A 17,695-nucleotide genomic window follows, 5' to 3' on the forward strand; every position below is an offset into this window, starting at 1 on the left:
GGTGTGAATACATAAATGGTCCCATGGGATGATGTGAAATTTCAACCGTAAGACATAAAATGTTAAAAACACTACTACTCTAGAAGTGTGTTAATTCACTTTATTCATTAGCCTTCACATTATTGTATTTCCAGTGTGCAGAAGAATTCCAGTCAGTTCTCTTCAGTCTGTTACCAAAATAAATCTATACATAAAAACATCAATTTCGGTTTTTCTGTTGTTTAAGTATCACATGAATTATAATGACATCCAACTGCTATTTGAATTCTATTTAAATGCACTCTGTTTTAAAATGAAATCTTTATGCAAAGTTGCAAATGTCTTCTAGGAGTATCAACAGAAACAAGAGCTGAGATCTTTCTACTGAACCATTTGTGTTTTTTAGGGCAATTATCTATAAGGCTATGTAATGCAGAAACTAATATATCAATCTAAATTAAATTCTGCATATATATTAAAAAAGAATTTAAAAAAAACAAGAAAACTCTGTTAATAGAAAGCATTTCAAGTGCAGGGAATATTAATGCATGTCTTATTTCTACCCACAAACGTCAGCAAACATATCTAGAACTAATGCTTTTGCTCATTCTATCCTGATGGTCTGGTTTCATGCCGTGGATCTGACGGTGAAATCTAGTCTCTTTCGTCCTGTTCAGCTCACTTCTTGAAGATCTGACGTCAAAAACAACAAAAGCAACAGCAGTCACACCAACCAGAGCAGAGACGACCAATCGGATCACAGCTTCAGTAAAACCACAGCAGTGGATGTAATCTGAAAAAAATAAGAGAATAAGAGTTGTGCATTCACCTCTTCTTCAGTTAGACTTACAAGTTTTGAAGAAATTCAAATATTCATTCACTCAAGCTTTACTCTGCAGTTTGTGACATTAAACACGCATTAGAACTGTTTAACATTATTCTAGGCTCTTTTAAAAGCTTCAGCCTCTTCTTTAATCTCATCTCTCATAGAAACCTTTGCAAATATGTAATTCTTCCTCTTTTTTTTGGCCTCAATGGTTTTTAAAAGCAACACGGCTCGCTCTCAGACACCTGCCGCTCTTCTGTGGTCTGCTCTCGGTTCCAGTGAAATCACAAACGGAAGCGCGCTTATTTGCACAGACATTTTAGTGTTTCTATGAATGCAAAAGCTGATCGAATATACCTTCAATAAAGTGCAGGAAAAAACATCTATCAATTGAATAAATTCACATCTTGCAGTTTTCATTGGCTCATGTGGTGGACTCTTTAGCACCCATCGGCAATAACATAAAGCAATGCATAAGAATATTTAACGTGTGCAAATTTTAGAGTGAAATATCGTTTACATGGCTGGTGGTCTTCAGTACTGTTGGTGTCCTCAGTTTGGTTATTTTCCACACAGCGGGATGACAAAAAACTGGAGCTTGATGATCTCTCTGGTGATGAAGTACTCTCTGATAATGACAGATATTTTGAGGTCAGTTTCATTGCACACACTTCTCATCTTTATTCATGTGTTTGTTCAAATGTTCATGTGTTGATAAAATGCTAATGCCGTTGTTCTCCGCTCACCGTGGACAGTTAGACTGAAGCGCAAGTAGCTGGTCTCTTTGCTGATAACCGTTACTTTGTAAAGTCCAGAGTCGCTGGTTCTGGTGTTTGTGATGGTCAGAGATCCAGTCTGATGATCCAGCTCCAGTCTGTCCCTGAATCTCTCATCTGGACCGTCATATGTCGAGTTGGTGTTCGTGAGACTGTCGACTTCGGCTATTCTCGTGCTTCCGAACATCCACTGTATCAGCAGATATTTCTGTACTTCAGTGAGATCCGTGTTCAGAGTGACAGGATCTCCCTCCATCACTGACACCGTCTTCACGTCTACAGAGAAATGGGAATATTCTCTACGTTAACAGATGCAGTTTGATGAGTGAATATTGGATGCATTACAGTAAAAGATGTCAGAATTTAAAGTGGATGCTATGAGGCATTAAAAGTTCAGAAGTTCAGGTATTTTTTGCTCTTATGAAAACAGAAGTGAAACAAACAGTTGTCTGATTTCAAACTAAATATTATTTTGTTAATATTTCCTTCCACCGATTCTCAGCTGGGGTCAAAACTACCAAATTGTAATGAAAACCACCATAACGCAAACTTTTATTTATTAAAAACACCCATAACTTACCAACCAGTCCCCACGAGCACACAAAGAACAACACAAAATCTCTAACCATGTTCCTGGTTGCTTTAAACATGCAGTAAACCTCTCTAAATGCCTGTTCGCATCTGCAGCGACCGCTTTGTTGCTTCATGTTGCTAAAACCGCTAGTAGGCGTTTCCAATGCTGGTTGACAATAGAGGATGTTGAGGCCAGTTTTTAGTTTGTTTATTGTGGCAATGACACAATTTAAATTATAGCATGAAAAGCAAGTAATGTCATGGATTTATTCAACAACGCTGTTATATATAATACAGTGTATATCATATAGGCTATAAAGATAGGGTCTCCCGAGGCAAACAGGTCCTAGATGACAGCCAGACAAATATAAACACACCAACCAAATACAGGCAAGGACCGTCGGCTTGGTGATGCAATTTATTAAACAATGGGATAAATGATGGACCGAAGGGCAGCTACAGGGTTGTGCTGATGTCCCAGCAAACACTAAACACCCCGGGGCCAATCACAAAAACAAGCATCAGACCTGCAGCAATGAACAAACAGCTCTTTAAAATCACCCACATCACATACAGATGGAGGACAGTTTAGTTTAGTTCCGGTTATCATGTCATAACCTGCATAATAAAATCAAATAAGTATCGTGGTCACTTTGTAGACATGAAACCTGCAGCAGGCTAAACGTTAGCTACCTGATATTTTGATTCGATAAATATTAAAATAATACATTAAAAAAGCAATGACAATAAAAAAGCACATCAGGAAAAGGGCACTTTCTCTCGAGGAAGTAAAAAGTCAGGCGCTCAAACACCTGACATACTGCCAACCACTGGACTTCAGAAACCGGGCGTGGGCCAGAGCTTTTCTATTTCTTTCAAAAGCACAGTTTTACTGTTTCTTGTTAAGCGTCACTGAGATCGTTGATGAAAGTGGTAACCCGTGTTGCTGTTTTCCACACCTTGTCTTTTGAGGTAGGGTTTCCGTCTAGCGCGCGACTGCGGGAAAGGATTCAGCGGAACAGAAACATAAAAAAACTCTCGTCGATCAACTTTCATAAATTCTGATTCCTCCCAACCCTACAACAGCACGTGGAACATGTTTCTCTATGTGGTTTTATTATTAATGCGCGGTAAGTTTTCAATCTCGATCTTCTTTCGTTTTCGATTCAGACGTGTATGGATTCTAATGCTTTTTTAGTAATGACAGGAGAAGTAACACATCCAACGCAGACCAAGTGTAAAGAGTATTTTTAATTTTATGCCTACTTGAGAAGCAACACGAACCACCCTGCAAAAAAACAACAACAAAATTAATCATGGTTTCAGTAACACTTTTTGCAGTGTGTTTTGGGCACTTTTCCAATAGGATTTTACGTCCTATAATTAGAATCCGTCACATCCCAGTAGAAAACAGTATATTCCCATTAAAACTAATACAATCCCCATTATAACTGTAGCCAAGCCACTAGGAGGTGATGGGTAGGATCCCCTTTAAAGTGCGTACTTCCGTTTAGTAGAGGAGCGGCGTTTCAATTGTTTGGCGTGCAGGTGGTTGTTCGTCGCTGGAAGAATAATCTCTGATGTGTGCCTTAGACGTTTCCTTATCGGTAATTCTAAACGGAATCACTGGTGGATATTGAATGAACACCACTACATAGTGCACGAGATGCCTTAAGTTTCTCATGTTCGTTATTTTGGGCTGGATAGGTGGTAATTGCTGAACGAGCAGTATAGTATATTTCACATGAGGATTGACTATCTATGGTAGGTCATTTTATCGTGTAAAATTAACAGTATCGTTGGACGCACTAATTTGCAACCCTTCTATATAAATGTTAAAAGCTTTTCCTTTTAGGAAGCATGTGGTGATTTCTAGCCCTTTAACGGCCTATGTGGGTAATCAGATAAACGTTGAAAAGGTATCTATTTTTAACTTTTATTGTGTGGCTAGGAGAGCTAGCATTTTAATACTGACTTTAATAAAGTTATTGTTTAATTGTTTTAAGAAAAGGTGATCAATTGTGTCTGGGTGGTTAATGCTGTTTTCTCTTTGTAGAGTTTCTCAGTCCAGCTCAATTGATCACTGTTCCTCCCACCTTCATTTATTTTTTTGTATTTTGAGTGTGGCCCATGTTTTCTTGTATTTTTATTTGACAAATCTGTTGCGCTCCCGTGAAGCCTTGACATATAGTCTTGCTCAGTGCGATTACAGAAGAGGGGTATATTCACTTCCATATGCACAAGTGTGGGGTGCCAAGAGTGTATACATTTTTTTTTTTTTGTATTTCCAGCCCATATGAGCATCGCTTGTCAGCTTGTGAGCAAACTCGGATACGAATAATCTATTGTATCAAATAAAGTGATTTGAGATTTATAGTAATATCGCCTGGAGTACATTCATTTAATTGGATAGCCGTGAGGGGCCCCCTTATTTGTGGCCTTGGGATCTCCTACCCAGAGTAAATTGGAGTGGCGTAGTCAAAGATAGTCTCAACAAAGACGAACACATTTAATCGCCCCATCATATAACCATTAAATACATCACATTCTCTGTTGTCTTTTGGGCAGTGTTTCTATTGTTTTTTTTAGTTTTTCTTTAGAACTAGTTTGAACAATCAAATTCATATTAAACCAATCTACCACGTTATGTAAGTAACATGAAAAAAAATACTGCGGAATTACAAAATGTCTATTTTCTTCATTCACTTAAACAGTGTTGCTTTTAAGTGCATTGATCAGAGTTTCGTTGCTTAGCTTGGTCGTATGTGGTTGATTTTCTCAGTTTGTCTGTTCGTGATCTGAAAGGGAATTCCACCCGTTTGTGTTTGTCAGCAGCTACAGTGTTTTCAGGTGAAGGAGTTTGCTGAAGTTACGGTGGTGTTTGTTTTCCAGGTGTGTCTGGAACAGAGAATGAATCTGAGCCGAAGACGGTGATTGAGGGAGATTCAGTCACTCTAAACACTAACCTTTCCCAACTACTGAACGACGATACCATACTGTGGATGTTCGGATCCAATGACTTCCCCGTATCTCAAATAAAGAGAAAGAATGACTTTAACTCGCTTTTCCTCACTGACGATGTTAGATTCAGCAGCAGACTACACGTGGATCAAAAGACCGGATCTCTCACCATCGCAAACACCAGAACCAAACACTCAGGACAATATAAACTCACCGTCTCTAGAGAAACAACTACAACGAAGACTTTTAATGTGACTGTCATTGGTGAGTCTTTTACTGCAACATCAGCTGCTTTTTGTTATTGCTTAAGCAGTTTATATTCCGAGATCCGATTTAGAGTTTGTTTGACACTTTCTTTATTGCAGTTGTGAGTTAATAAGTTGAACAGTTCTGACCTTTTTCTCACGATTGCATGTTTTTATCTTGCAATTCTATTGCAAGATAAAAACCGTTATTTTTTTTTTACCGTTATTTCAGTGGTGGCTTCGATAAACTGTGTAGAGACCCCCGTGAGCCAGACAAGACACACATTGCATAGCGGTTATAGTGATTCAGGTTTCGTGATTTCAGTCCACATGTTTGTAGATTTTGCACCACACATGATGTTAACGCTGTGCACGTTTGCAGGCGTGCTCACTGAGACAGACGAAATAACATCACTGTCAGTATCAGTGACAGAAGGAGATCCCGTCACTCTTCCTGGCGATGCTGAAACGCACAAAAACGCTCTGATGTTGTGGAGGTTCGGAGACAAAGGAATCCTCCTAGCCAAAATCGACTCTGAAACAGGTGAAATCTCACTGAACGACGCCGACGAGAGATTCAGAGATCGCCTGCAGCTGAATCAGAACGGGTCTCTGACCATCAAGAACAGCAGAAGCGAGCACGCCGGGCTTTATGAGCTCCAGGTCAAAGGCCGCGAGAGCTCACAGCGAGTCCTTCTTTCTGTCAACGGTGAGGAACTCAAAGAGTAAGTCTCGTCAGCACACTTTCAGATTATCACATTCACCGTCTCTCTTTATAGCCGTCCCAGATCCGGGTCTTTCTTCAGGGGCTAAAGCAGGAATCGCTTTTGCTGTTTTAGTTCCTGTTGTGCTGCTGGCGGCGGCAGCCCTGGCTCTGATTTACTATCGCCGCAGGATCTCTAAATTAAAAAAGCAAGTGGGTAAGTATTACATTGTCAAACCTTCTGTAATTATTTTGGGTCACTCGTTCGTCCATTTACAGTGTGTTAGAGTACAGTACAGTAACCACGCTTTGGTGTAAATAATAAATGAGCCAATCGCCAATTGAAAAAGTCATCAAATACAGTTTTCTAATTGATTCGAGAAACAAAATGCATGAGACCTTTGGAGCCGGCATTCATTCAAATATGAAATTTAAATTATTAAACAGGGACCTTGACCCGCACAAACACAAGTGAAGCTGTGGCAGGTGAAGAGAAGCAGGAGACAGCGACGGAGGGAGATCCTTTAACACTACGGACCGGTCTCACTGAAATAAATACTGACCAAATTATAAAATGGTGCTATGAAGAAAATTGCATCGCTGAAATCAATGGAGAGACCAGACTCTCATCTACATTTGACAATGCTGACAGGAGATTCATGAGCAAACTGATGCTGGATGAGAGAACTGGAGACCTCACTATCAGTAACATCAGAACCCTACACAATGGACTCTATACACTAACCATCAGAAGCAGCGGGAAGACCACACGCAAGAGATTCGTTCTCACTGTCAATGGTAAATATATCTCGTCCAGCGGGCTAATGATCTGAAACGCAGTGCACAAATATTACTTTATTTCTTTTAGATCGCTTGGAGGTATGGGACTATGTAATTCATAATGTCATGAGAATAAAGTTAAGCTGTAATATTGCACGAATGAATAAGCGTATTTTGAAAACAACATATGAGAAGAGGCATGATCAGGAGATATAGATAGAGACTGAAGCTATATTGATTACTTCATTTGGTTGTCTCTTCATTTCTTAAGGCTACATTTACAGTAATCCATTTACATGACACGGTTTTCAACTAAAAACATGACATTTTATGCATTTCGGCTGTCAGTTTACACAATAAGAGTGTTGTAGGGCTGAAAAAGAAAGTTTCCCCAAGAAGTTTATAATATAATGTTTTAGTCATTTTCATGGATTCATGTGAACGTGGATTGTTTTAAAATGCTGATATTCAGCCAACTGTGGTTACAAGTTTATTTCATTAAGAGAACTCAATTAAAATGTTTGTTTACAACATAATAATAAACCTGGACCTCTGTTTCTGTGCCATGAAGTGGTGTCCATGTCCGTGAAGGAGGGAACGTGTGCCCTGCTCCAGACCGGTGTGGAGATTCAGCCGGAGGATCTCGTGCTGTGGACATTTGGAGCCCAAAACCACCTCGTCATTAAAAGTGATTCAGGAAAGACGAGCTCCGGTAAGCGGTTTAGAGACAGACTGGATCTGAACAGGACCACTGGAGTGCTGACCATCAAAAACATCCGGCTCACAGACTCCGGACTTTTCAAACTTCAGATCATCAACAGCGAAAAGACCACCTTCAAAAGAATCGAAGTGACGGTCACTGGTGAGTGGAACAGCTTTCGTTCATGTGTATTTATTCATTTATAATAGGACTTTACAGTGTTTCTTCCTGATGATGCTGTTTGTGAGGAAAGGGGGCAAACATTAAAGTCTTCACAGAAAATCTGAGGTTTAAAAAAAAGATGCACTGCTTCTTTCACTTGTTGTAATTTCTGATTTTCTTTCCGATGCCGCAGCTGAAGGAGTGAATGAAGAAGCGACTGCAGTGATGCCGCTGTTGAATGAGGAAGTTACCGACGAATGAAACCCGCAGCACACGACGAGTCCGGTTTGAGACACGCCCACCACTGTGACATCATCCACAATCAGGCTCCACGGCATTTCTGCCTTCGGTGAAAAATGTGAGAAGCGTCGGGGAGAAGTTGCAGTGAATTCTTGTGTGATGAGCGCACGACGAAGGTTTGGACGTGTTGAGCCTCAAAGTGAACCATCTTCTGCCCAAACTGAACTGATCCGTGGTCCTGCTGGGACGAGATCTGAACTCCAGACAGTCAAGATCACGCTGAAACACTGAACAATTTGTCGCTTGAAACACTGTTTGCTTTTTACGGTTAAATATCTGTATTTATTTTCTTATCAATATTCCTCTGTCAATCGAATTTGTGTTGTAAGCTATGCTTCATTAAGTCGGTCAAAGGTTAAAGTAAGTCTCCATTTCAAGGTAGTTTTGTTTTATGATGATCACTGATGGTGCTGCTCGTTGTATTTGTGCTGGTCAGACTGAAAAATACACCAAAAATGTAATCAGGTCATCAATACACCATCATCATTGTCTACTGCTCTTTCCTACTTTGGTTTGACTGATTAACAACACATTTTATAGCCAACTGAGAGATCAGTTCAAACAATAATGATGGTATTCAGTCACAAGATGGAGCTAAAGCATTAGGAGAGTCATATTTGGCTGCACTCTATAAACCTGAAAGCCTAAATACACTAAACACGTTATAATCAAATGTGCATTTTATATTTTGCTTGGAGATATTTGTAATTTATTTACAAAGTTTCAGCTGTTAAAAGCTAGTTTTCCCAGAGGCTCGGTTCTGTGGTTCAGAGAGACACTGTAGTTATAAAAAAATCTGTCCTTTTTTTGTTTTGTTTTTTTACAAATTTTCAATAAATTGGTGCAGTTGTCCTCAGTCTCCTGAAGATGTCCTCAGTCTTTCTTCTTATGTATGTGACATTTTCCCAAAGTACTAAAAATGTGTGCGAGAAGCATTTATTGTGATAATATATCCATAAATAGTATTCAGTTTTCCTTCTAATTAAATGATCCATATCCATTCAAGAAATCCTTGAGGGCACACAAAACGGATACAAATATAGAAACAATAGACTTTTCCGTTGAACAAAAAAAATCACAGGAATAATCGATAGCATATATATATATATATATACAACGTCAAATATTAATGACTTTATTGTTTAATTGTTATTCCACACAATCCTGCAGCTATCATCTGAACTGTGTGCTTCTCTCTCCAGAGCACTGGGTGGCAGAGAGGCTCCTTTAATTATTTCCAGCTGTCTTCTGTCAAAACACACGGAGAAGAAAAAGAAGAGACGAGCACCGAGCTGCTGTTTCTAAACCGAAGAGAGAGCATGCAGAAAACACAGAAACCTGTAAAGACAGAAGATCACAGAGACAGCACGAGAGCTCCAGAACCCCACGAAGAAAGAGGCCGGTGTTTATTTCTCATTCTTCATTGGTGATGCTGTCAAAACATGAAGCTTATTAAACCACGAAAGAATTTGAATAAAATTGCATGGCTGTAGACAGTCAGTAACGAAGACTATTCAATCATTACCCTGAAGTAAATGATAAGCTCTTGTGGAAATTAAGAAAAAGAATTAAAGATGTTCAAAACTTTTGAAGTAGTAGTAAATGTATAAATAATGGCACAGATGACTGGATCTGAGTGGTGGGTTACTATGATGTGTAACAGTCAAAGCATTTGTTCACTAAGCGATGATTCCTCCTGGCATTATTTACTAAAACTTACATAATTATAGATCTGCATGAATTTATTTAACAACATATGTCTGTATGTATAAATAACAGAATTTTCTAAACGACAGCTTTGATGCAGTCACACTATCAGTGTATCCAGGATCTGAAATCATAGGTTTGGTGGAGGGCTCTTTTGATTTAGCCTAGCAGCTAGGGTCGTGGAAGTCGTGGACATTTTCAAATAACTCTCACTGTGTAAGAGTATAGGTACTGCATATTACGCTGCGTCACTTAAAACACTGATCTAATATAAACAGATGATTTCTTCACCCCACTGTAGGACTGTGCAATAAATGGACAATAATCTTACAATCTCAGCCATATTTTCAGAACTGTTGTGTTCAGACTTAATGCTAAATATTTTGATTTAATTTGACAAAAAAAATCTATAGAGCTATGCAAGAGTTAACCATCTATACATGTACTTTAGTTGAGTAAACATACACAAACTGTACAAGACTGTACAAGAACTTTACATAAATCCTGTGCATGAGATATATTTGTAAATGACACTTTGAGGGAAGAAATGGGGAAAAGCACATACGCCATACCTGGCAGTGATGCAGGTGGTCAGCACACTCTCATTGGTGCTCCTGTAGAAGGCGGTGAGGATGGGCGGAGCGAGACTTGGAGACGCTGTTGTCTCTTCTTGTAGAGTGACGTGAGGTTGGTGAACCAGGTGAGATCCTCTGTGATGACTCTCTCCACGGTTGAACCGTCGATGTCCATCACAACCTCTTTTGTTTTACCATATAGCCAGCCGTTTCATCGTTGTTGCTGATTAGGCCTACAACAGTTGTGTTATCAGCGAACTTGATGATGTGGTTGGAGCTGGTCAGCAGCGTGAAGAGCAGCGAGCTGAGCACAGAGCCTTGAGGGACACCTGTGCTCAGTGTGGAAGTGCTGGAGATTACACGGATCGACTGAGGTCTTGCAGTTAAGAAATCCAGGATCCAGCCGCAGAGGGAGGTGTTAAGGCCCAGGAGGTTTAGTTTGTGGATGAGCTGTTGTGAGATTATTGTGGTGATGAAGTCGATGAACAGTCTTTCTGTTCCAGAGCTAGCTGGAAATTGGTGGATATTGCATTATCCGTGGAGCGGTTTGGACGGTATGCAAACTGGAATGGATCTAGCGTGTCTATCGTTGTCACTGGCCTGTGGTGGGGACTTGTAGTCAATGATGGTCTGAATGGCTTGCCACAGGGTCCGAGTGTCTTTACTTTCGCTGAAATCGTTTGGTTTTTTGGCATACTGATGTTTTGCCTTCTTGATGCCATGTGAGAGATTGAATCTTGCTGTTCTGAAGGCTGTCTTGTTCCCTGACCTGAACACTTCATCTCTGGTCTTTAGCAGCCCACAAACCTCTGCTGTCATCCATGGCTTCTGGTTGGCACGTGTAGGGATTGGCTGTCACATCATCTATGCACTTTTTGATGTAAACTTTAAATTATGAGTGAAACATCATGTCATCATCGTGTATCAAACAGTAAAGAGGCATTTTACATATTGAGTGATCAGATATTTAACACAGATTTACATACCTGGGGTCGCTAGCAGCCCTATACACTTTTTACAGCCGATTAAACAACTGACTTTACTGACCAGATGCGTATGATTATTGGTGTCAGTATTGGTGTCTATAAAAAACACAGAAATACACAGTTTACCAATAAACTTTTAAATAAAGCACACGACTAAACAGAAAATATGGCAAGTATGAAACACGTGAGCATACTTTATACCAAACTTAATTCATACAAAATAAGCACTGTATGATAAATTATAAAAACACAGGGTAGTTTGTGTAACGCAAAGTTAATGAAAATAATTTTGACTTCTTTTTTTCAGAGGTGACTGAAGAAAACGAGAATGTAGAACTGAGTGAAGCTGAGGGTAGAAGAACTCGCTCTCAAACAAAACAGAAAGTTTTAAAGAAAGGAATAGGCAGGAAATCTTTCACCTGCACTCAGTGTAAAAAGACTTTTACATGCAAATATAGTCTTGATGTTCACGTGAGAATGCACACCGGAGAGAAACCATATAAGTGTTCACACTGTGACAAGAGATTCAGTCATTCAGGAGATCTGAAAAGACACGAGAGGATCCACACCGGAGAGAAACCGTACTCATGCTGTCTCTGCGGGAGGAGTTTCACACTAAAAAGAGCCCTTACACAGCACATGAGAGTTCATACCGGAGAGAAACCGTTCACTTGTGATCAATGTGGAAAGAGTTTCACACAGTCATCAAGCCTTAAAGATCACAGGAACATCCACACCGGAGAAAAACCGTATTCGTGTGACCAATGCGACAAAACGTTTACGTGGGCCTCGGTCCTGAAGAAACACCTGAATGTTCACACAAAGGAGAAGCCGCATTCGTGTCATTTGTGTGGAAAGACCTTTTCATATAAACAAAATCTGAGAGAACATCAGAAAACACATACCGGTGTGAGAGAGCACATGTGCTTTGAGTGCGACAAGACTTTTACTTCAGCGAAGTATTTAAAATTGCACGAGAGGATCCACACCGGAGAGAAACCTTACAAGTGTTCACGCTGCGACAAGAGATTCATCCACTCGTCAAATCTGAAAACGCATGAGATGATTCATTCAGGAGAGAAACCGTACGCTTGTGGTCAGTGCGGGAAGAGCTTCACACTATCAGCGAGGCTTAAGGCCCACATGAGCATCCACACCGGAGAGAAACCGTTCTCGTGTGATCAGTGCGGGAAGGGTTTCGGACGAAAAGCAAGCCTTACGGCACATATGAGAGTCCACACCGGAGAGAGTCTGTTTCTTTGTGATCGCTGCGGGAAGAGTTTTGCGCACTCGGCGAACCTTAATGACCACATGAACATCCACACCGGAGAGAAACTGTACGCATGTGAGCGATGCGACAGAACGTTCTTGTGGGCTTCGGTCTTAAAGAAACACCTGAGGGTTCATACAAAGGAGAAGCCATATACTTGTCAGTTGTGTGGAAAGGGTTTTTCACAGCTACCAAATTTAAAAGTGCATCAGAAAAGGCATACCGGTGCGAGAGAGTACATGTGCTTTGATTGTGAAAAGACTTTTACTACATTCATGTGTTTAAAACGGCACCAGATGACTCACTCCGGAGAGAAACCTTACAAGTGTTCACACTGCGACAAGAGATTAACTGATTCAGGAGACCTGAAAAGACACGAGAGGGTCCACACCGGAGAGAAACCTTACGAGTGTTCACGCTGTGACAAGAGATTCAGTGATTCAGGACAGCTGAAAAGACACGAGAGGATCCACACCGGAGAGAAACCGTATCACTGCACCGCGTGTGGGAAGCGTTTCAATCATTTATCTTCTCTATACAATCATACAAAAAACATTCACAGTGAGATCTGATGCTGCATCCTCATAAAATGTGGCACTATAATGCATCAAGCAATAAAATATCATCTGGGTATCCGTCCATCCAGTAGTGACTTGACAAAGAAATATCATTAAGCATTCAAAGTGAACAAAGTTAATTTTTTATTGTCAAAACCAGAAGATTCAACTCAAAGATTGACCTCCGACTCAAAGAACTGTCAAACATTTTTATTATTGTGCTTTCTTGTCTGGCATTGCATACGTGTAGCTTGTAGTAAAAAAAGAAGCTTATTAAAACATGTTCTTGTTCAAGAAGCTGAAGAAGAGAAGCTGGGTTTTAATTTTAATTTGATCTTCACTGTTGTTTTTTTAAATAACTGAGCTATTCGTGTATTCAGCAATCACAGATGCAAGATATACTGTCATGCAGCATTGTAATCATTTGTTTGCAATCCAAAAGCAAGACCTCTCTTTTATTTCGTCCATTCAATATTGTTTTTGATTGATTTTGACTTCCAAGGATAATAAATAACAAGATGTTTGAGATTAAGTCCGATTTATGAAGCACATACAAACACAGCCCTTAGGAACCAATACACTGAATATGAATCTGTGCCTCATTTAATTTAGATCAGTGGTGTTGTGGGTTTTCCCACTTTTTTTTATCTATCAGATTTGCGTATATTATAAGACATTTCTGAACCCCTTGATCTCATGTACACATTTCAGTCAAGGTTATCGAACGCGAACAAACAAGTAATTAATGTTAAGTGCACCACTATTTAGACACACTATTCACAATGTTGACCATTTCCATTTGGTTAGCCTATAAAAACTAAACCCAAACAAAGAGCACAGAAGAACAGTCACACATCTGAGAGCAACACACTATATTAATCATTATATTAATTAGTCATTGATTCAGCAACCTGTTCATAAAGACAGGTGCTTGTTTCATTCTTCAATCAAATCCTTTGATTAAATAACTCAACATATTATTTTTCTCTTATTCAGTTAACACAGATAATTAGATGGACACATAACCCAATAATTATTTTTAACGACATCTTATCATCAACTCCACTGAGCCTAATATGTACATGCTGCCATGTGTGATTTTTCAACAAAATACCCTGCTGAAAAAACAGCCTAGGCTGGTTGACTGGTCTCCGGGATTCGCAGGCAAGGACAAGCCTGGTCCCAGATGTTAGTCTGAGATGTTTCATCTGAAAGAAACTTACAGTGATTGACTTTTCTTTTGTCAAGATGGACATAAAAAGGAGAATAAATTTCCCTCATCATTTTCCTCCTTCCGCCGCTTCCCGCTCCGGTCCAGCGGGTGGCGCTAAAACAAACTCGTTTGTCGAACACCATTCGCTTCTTCTCAAAAGAAGAAAAGTAGTTTCACCGCGCGCTCTGTTGTTTTGTCTAGATGCTAGCGCAATAAACTAAGCGGTGTAGTTTCTGTAAGTAGAAAAAAATAGCTATTTAGTAAAAAAATACCTGTGATATCCTCATCTTCATAGTCGTGACTAAGTTTTGAAGCACGCAGGAATATCTGGAGGATTATCATTTGAACTGAGATCTTCTGCTGTGAAGATGGTGTTTGTTAAAGAGGAAAGTGAGGAGAACATGATTGAACCAGAAACATGGAAAATAAAACAAGAAGAACCAGAAACATGGACAATAAAACAAGAGGAACCAGAAACATGGACAATAAAACAAGAAGAACCAGAAACTTGGAGAATAAAACAAGAAGAACCAGAAACTTGGAGAATAAAACAAGAAGAATCAGAAACTTGGAGAATAAAACAAGAAGAACCAGAAACTTGGACAATAAAGCACGAAGAACAAGAAGGTTGGTCTGTATTCTTAATTCACATTTAACTGTTTGTGGTACATTAGGCTTATGAAGCTTGGGTCTGAGTGGGTTTTGGGGCCCTGGAGATGTTTTGACATGTCCTGCAATTTGTTTAAAAAAAAAACACTTTACTTACACTTTATTCAACACAAACTTGTGCTACAATAATATGTGAGACACATGAATGTGTCCTACACGTTTGATTTTCAATAAACATTTATGTGTGGTCAGTAAAAACTACTTTGTCCCCAATGACTTCCATAATATTTTTTCTTATTCTCAAATGTGAACCAGCTACTGTTTAATTATCTAATTTATTAGGGTTATAAAAAAGTGAGTAGGTGGAATTTTATCTTTAGATATTGGTTGTCTTCACACACTGCAGCCACAAAATGATGAGCCTTTTGCATAATAGGCCCCCTTTAATTAATTAATTTTCTTTTTGCCTGAAGCCCTTGGTTTAAACTAATTTAATATTAATATTGTACGATATTCTCATTAAAACTTACCACTGATGGACACAATTGGCTCTTGTGCCTTTTCTTTTGAATTTAAATATTTCTTACACGCAACTTTTCTGTTTTTCCAGCTCCACAAGAGCATTATGTTGACTTTATGTAAAAGTTTACAATCCAACACAACAAACCCTCACTGTAAACAGGTAATCTTCACTGTATACATTACGTATGGATGATTCTTATAAGTTACTAAGTGATTCAATAAAGTGCAATGAGTGATTTTCTAATATTCCTTTATTAACGTGCTGTTGGGGCGTGCAGGTTGAGATCTGAAAAATAGATCAAATATTGTGAAACTGCTGTATTTCTCCCAACTGACAGAACTTTTTGTGTAAAGCTGGTCACACACTAGACAAGAAGCACATTGCATTGTGACGTCTTTAAAATTCCAACACATTTATTGAGCTTACACACTCGTCTGTTGTGCGACCAGCTGTGTATAGCAATAACACAACTTAAAGAGAACGAGCGAAAGGAAACTCAGCATTCGCATGCTGACTGAGACGCGTGTTATTGTGTGAGTGCACTTTCATGTGTGAGCACAAAACCAGACGGCTTTTAATAAGCTACTGGAAAAAATACAGGCAAATTGAATATTCATGATAATGCATTGAGTCATTGACATTTCTGTCAACTGTCCCTGGACTCGGTTGGTTTCGAGTACGCGGCAAGTCTTTAAAAAAAAAAACTGTACTTGAGAAGTGATCATCCTTCTGCAGGGAATGTGCATGCCATTTATTTAGTCGTTTGTAATGCGTCCAAAATCAGGGGACCACATACATGAGGGGAAAATTAGATTTAACCGTTTTGCTTCTAAGTGTGTGGTGTCCGCTGGGTTCGACCCAGACAACAGGATTTCTGATCGTAAATATGTTTGATCGGGGGAAATCTGATGTTCTTTTGAGCAGATTTATTCACTTGTAACACACGACACACCAAAAGGAAGTCTTGAGCCCTGCACTGATTTCACTTTAGTGTTAATGGAAAATTTAACCATTTTTACTTTTCTTTCAGAGTTAATTGAAGAAAAAGAAGAAAGTGAACAACTGAGTAAAATTGAAGCGAAAAATCACGTCAAAACTGGAGAAAAAATCAAAAAGAAAGATTTAAAGAAAAGAAGGACTAAGACCTCTTTCACCTGCACTCAGTGTGGAAAGAGTTTCACACACAAAACAAGTCTTGGGCATCACATGAGAGTTCATACTGGAGAGAAACCGTTTACTTGTGATCAATGTGAGAAGAGTTTCAAACACAAATCAAGTCTTAAGCAGCACATAAGAGTTCATACTGGAGAGAAACCGTTTACTTGTGATCAGTGCGGGAAGAGTTTCATACACAAAAGAAGTCTTGGGCTTCACATAAGAGTTCATGCTGCAGAGAAGCCATTTACTTGTGGTCAGTGCGGGAAGAGTTTTACACAATCATCTACCCTTACGAAACACATGAACACCCACACTAGAGAGAAGAAGCACAAATGTGATTGGTGTGGTGAAACGTTTCTAAGGGCTTCGATACTGAAGGAACACTTGAACACAGTTCATAAAAAGGAGAAGACTAGAGAAAAACCTTATGAGTGTTCGCACTGTGATAAGAGATTCAGTAGGTCAAGAGACTGTAAGATACATGAGAGGATTCACACTGGAGTAAAACCTTATGAGTGTTCGCACTGTGATAAGAGATTCAGTAGGTCAAGAGACTGTAAGATACATGAGACGATTCACACTGGAGTAAAACCTTATGAGTGTTCACACTGTGAAAAGAGATTTTTTAAGGCACAAGACTGTAAGACACATGAGAGGATACACACTGGAGAGAAACCTTATAAGTGTTCGCACTGTGACACGAGATTCAATAGTTCAGGGGGCCTTAAAATACACGAGAGGATTCACACTGGAGAGAAACCTTATGGGTGTTCGCACTGTGATAAGAGATTCAATAGGTCAGCGGACCTTAAAGCACATGAAAGGAACCACACTGGAGACAAACCTTATGAGTGTTCGCACTGTAATAAGAGATTCAGTAGGTCAGGAGACCTTAAAATACATGAGAGGATTCACACTGGAGAGAAACCTTACGAGTGTTCACACTGCAACAAGAAATTCAGTAGGTCAGGAGAACTTAAAATACATAAGAGGATCCACACTGGAGAGGAACCTTATGAGTGTTCACACTGCAACAAGAAATTCAGTAGGTCAGGAGAACTTAAAATACATGAGAGGTTCCACACCGGAGAG

The 17,695-nt window shown here is 39.4% G+C and overlaps 4 protein-coding genes across 7 annotated transcripts in view; 3 read left to right on the forward strand and 1 right to left on the reverse strand.

The window, feature by feature from the left end:
* Positions 1-86: 86 nt before the first annotated feature.
* LOC122330439 lies at positions 87-2,245 on the reverse strand. Its single transcript, XM_043227417.1, has 4 exons — positions 2,162-2,245; positions 1,552-1,857; positions 1,326-1,433; positions 87-772 (listed from the first exon to the last, which is right to left on the reverse strand). The coding sequence occupies exons 1-4, from the start codon at positions 2,229-2,231 to the stop codon at positions 552-554; spliced, it is 705 nt and encodes a 234-aa protein (XP_043083352.1). The 5' UTR covers positions 2,232-2,245; the 3' UTR covers positions 87-551.
* Positions 2,246-2,921: 676 nt separating this feature from the next.
* Positions 2,922-8,878, forward strand: LOC122330011. Of its 3 annotated transcripts, XM_043226802.1 has the most exons (8): positions 3,804-3,918; positions 4,010-4,073; positions 5,047-5,379; positions 5,743-6,069; positions 6,140-6,280; positions 6,511-6,861; positions 7,415-7,705; positions 7,899-8,878. In XM_043226802.1, exons 3-8 carry the CDS (start codon positions 5,157-5,159, stop codon positions 7,964-7,966), a joined length of 1,401 nt encoding a protein of 466 aa, XP_043082737.1. In that variant the 5' UTR covers positions 3,804-3,918; positions 4,010-4,073; positions 5,047-5,156; the 3' UTR covers positions 7,967-8,878. The 3 variants fall into 3 exon arrangements, with proteins under 3 accessions (XP_043082723.1, XP_043082729.1, XP_043082737.1); XM_043226788.1 differs by lacking the exons at positions 3,804-3,918; positions 4,010-4,073 and adding an exon at positions 2,922-3,284; XM_043226794.1 differs by lacking the exon at positions 4,010-4,073 and having other exon boundaries at positions 3,773-3,918.
* Positions 8,879-9,277: 399 nt separating this feature from the next.
* Positions 9,278-13,622, forward strand: LOC122329984 (gastrula zinc finger protein XlCGF57.1-like). Its single transcript, XM_043226728.1, has 2 exons — positions 9,278-9,403; positions 11,581-13,622. Exons 1-2 carry the CDS (start codon positions 9,325-9,327, stop codon positions 13,113-13,115), a joined length of 1,614 nt encoding a protein of 537 aa, XP_043082663.1. The 5' UTR covers positions 9,278-9,324; the 3' UTR covers positions 13,116-13,622.
* An 858-nt stretch (positions 13,623-14,480) lies between these two features.
* Positions 14,481-17,695, forward strand: part of LOC122330159 (zinc finger protein 271-like) — an 11,609-nt gene continuing 8,394 nt past the window's right edge. The window contains exons 1-3 of one of the 2 annotated variants that reach the window (XM_043227025.1): positions 14,809-14,940; positions 15,533-15,604; positions 16,476-17,695. The exon at positions 16,476-17,695 is cut by the window's right edge and continues 1,200 nt beyond it. In XM_043227025.1, the coding sequence (XP_043082960.1) occupies positions 16,652-17,695 (1,044 nt within the window). In that variant the 5' untranslated portion in view covers positions 14,809-14,940; positions 15,533-15,604; positions 16,476-16,651. Of the gene's footprint in view, positions 14,941-15,532; positions 15,605-16,475 lie in introns of both variants that reach the window. The other variant, XM_043227045.1, reaches the window with a different exon arrangement.

The sequence above is a fragment of the Puntigrus tetrazona genome, chromosome 3 (genome assembly GCF_018831695.1).
Source record: "Puntigrus tetrazona isolate hp1 chromosome 3, ASM1883169v1, whole genome shotgun sequence".
Taxonomy (NCBI): domain Eukaryota; kingdom Metazoa; phylum Chordata; class Actinopteri; order Cypriniformes; family Cyprinidae; genus Puntigrus; species Puntigrus tetrazona.

Excerpts from the sequence above, each read along its gene's own strand:
- LOC122330011 (XM_043226788.1), top strand. The coding sequence starts at position 3,251 with ATGTTTCTCTATGTGGTTTTATTATTAATGCGCG. Across the intron at positions 3,285-5,046 it reads GGTTTTATTATTAATGCGCG|GTGTGTCTGGAACAGAGAAT; the intron begins GTAAGTTTTCAA and ends TTTGTTTTCCAG. Across the intron at positions 6,070-6,139 it reads AGTCCTTCTTTCTGTCAACG|CCGTCCCAGATCCGGGTCTT; the intron begins GTGAGGAACTCA and ends CTCTCTTTATAG.
- LOC122330439 (XM_043227417.1), bottom strand. The coding sequence starts at position 2,231 with ATGTTTAAAGCAACCAGGAACATGGTTAGAGATTTTGTGTTGTTCTTT. Across the intron at positions 1,858-2,161 it reads GTGCTCGTGGGGACTGGTTG|ACGTGAAGACGGTGTCAGTG; the intron begins GTAAGTTATGGG and ends ATTTCTCTGTAG. Across the intron at positions 773-1,325 it reads TACTGAAGACCACCAGCCAT|ATTACATCCACTGCTGTGGT; the intron begins GTAAACGATATT and ends TATTTTTTTCAG.
- LOC122329984 (XM_043226728.1), top strand. The coding sequence starts at position 9,325 with ATGCAGAAAACACAGAAACCTGTAAAGACAGAAGATCACAGAGACAGC. Across the intron at positions 9,404-11,580 it reads AGAACCCCACGAAGAAAGAG|AGGTGACTGAAGAAAACGAG; the intron begins GCCGGTGTTTAT and ends TCTTTTTTTCAG.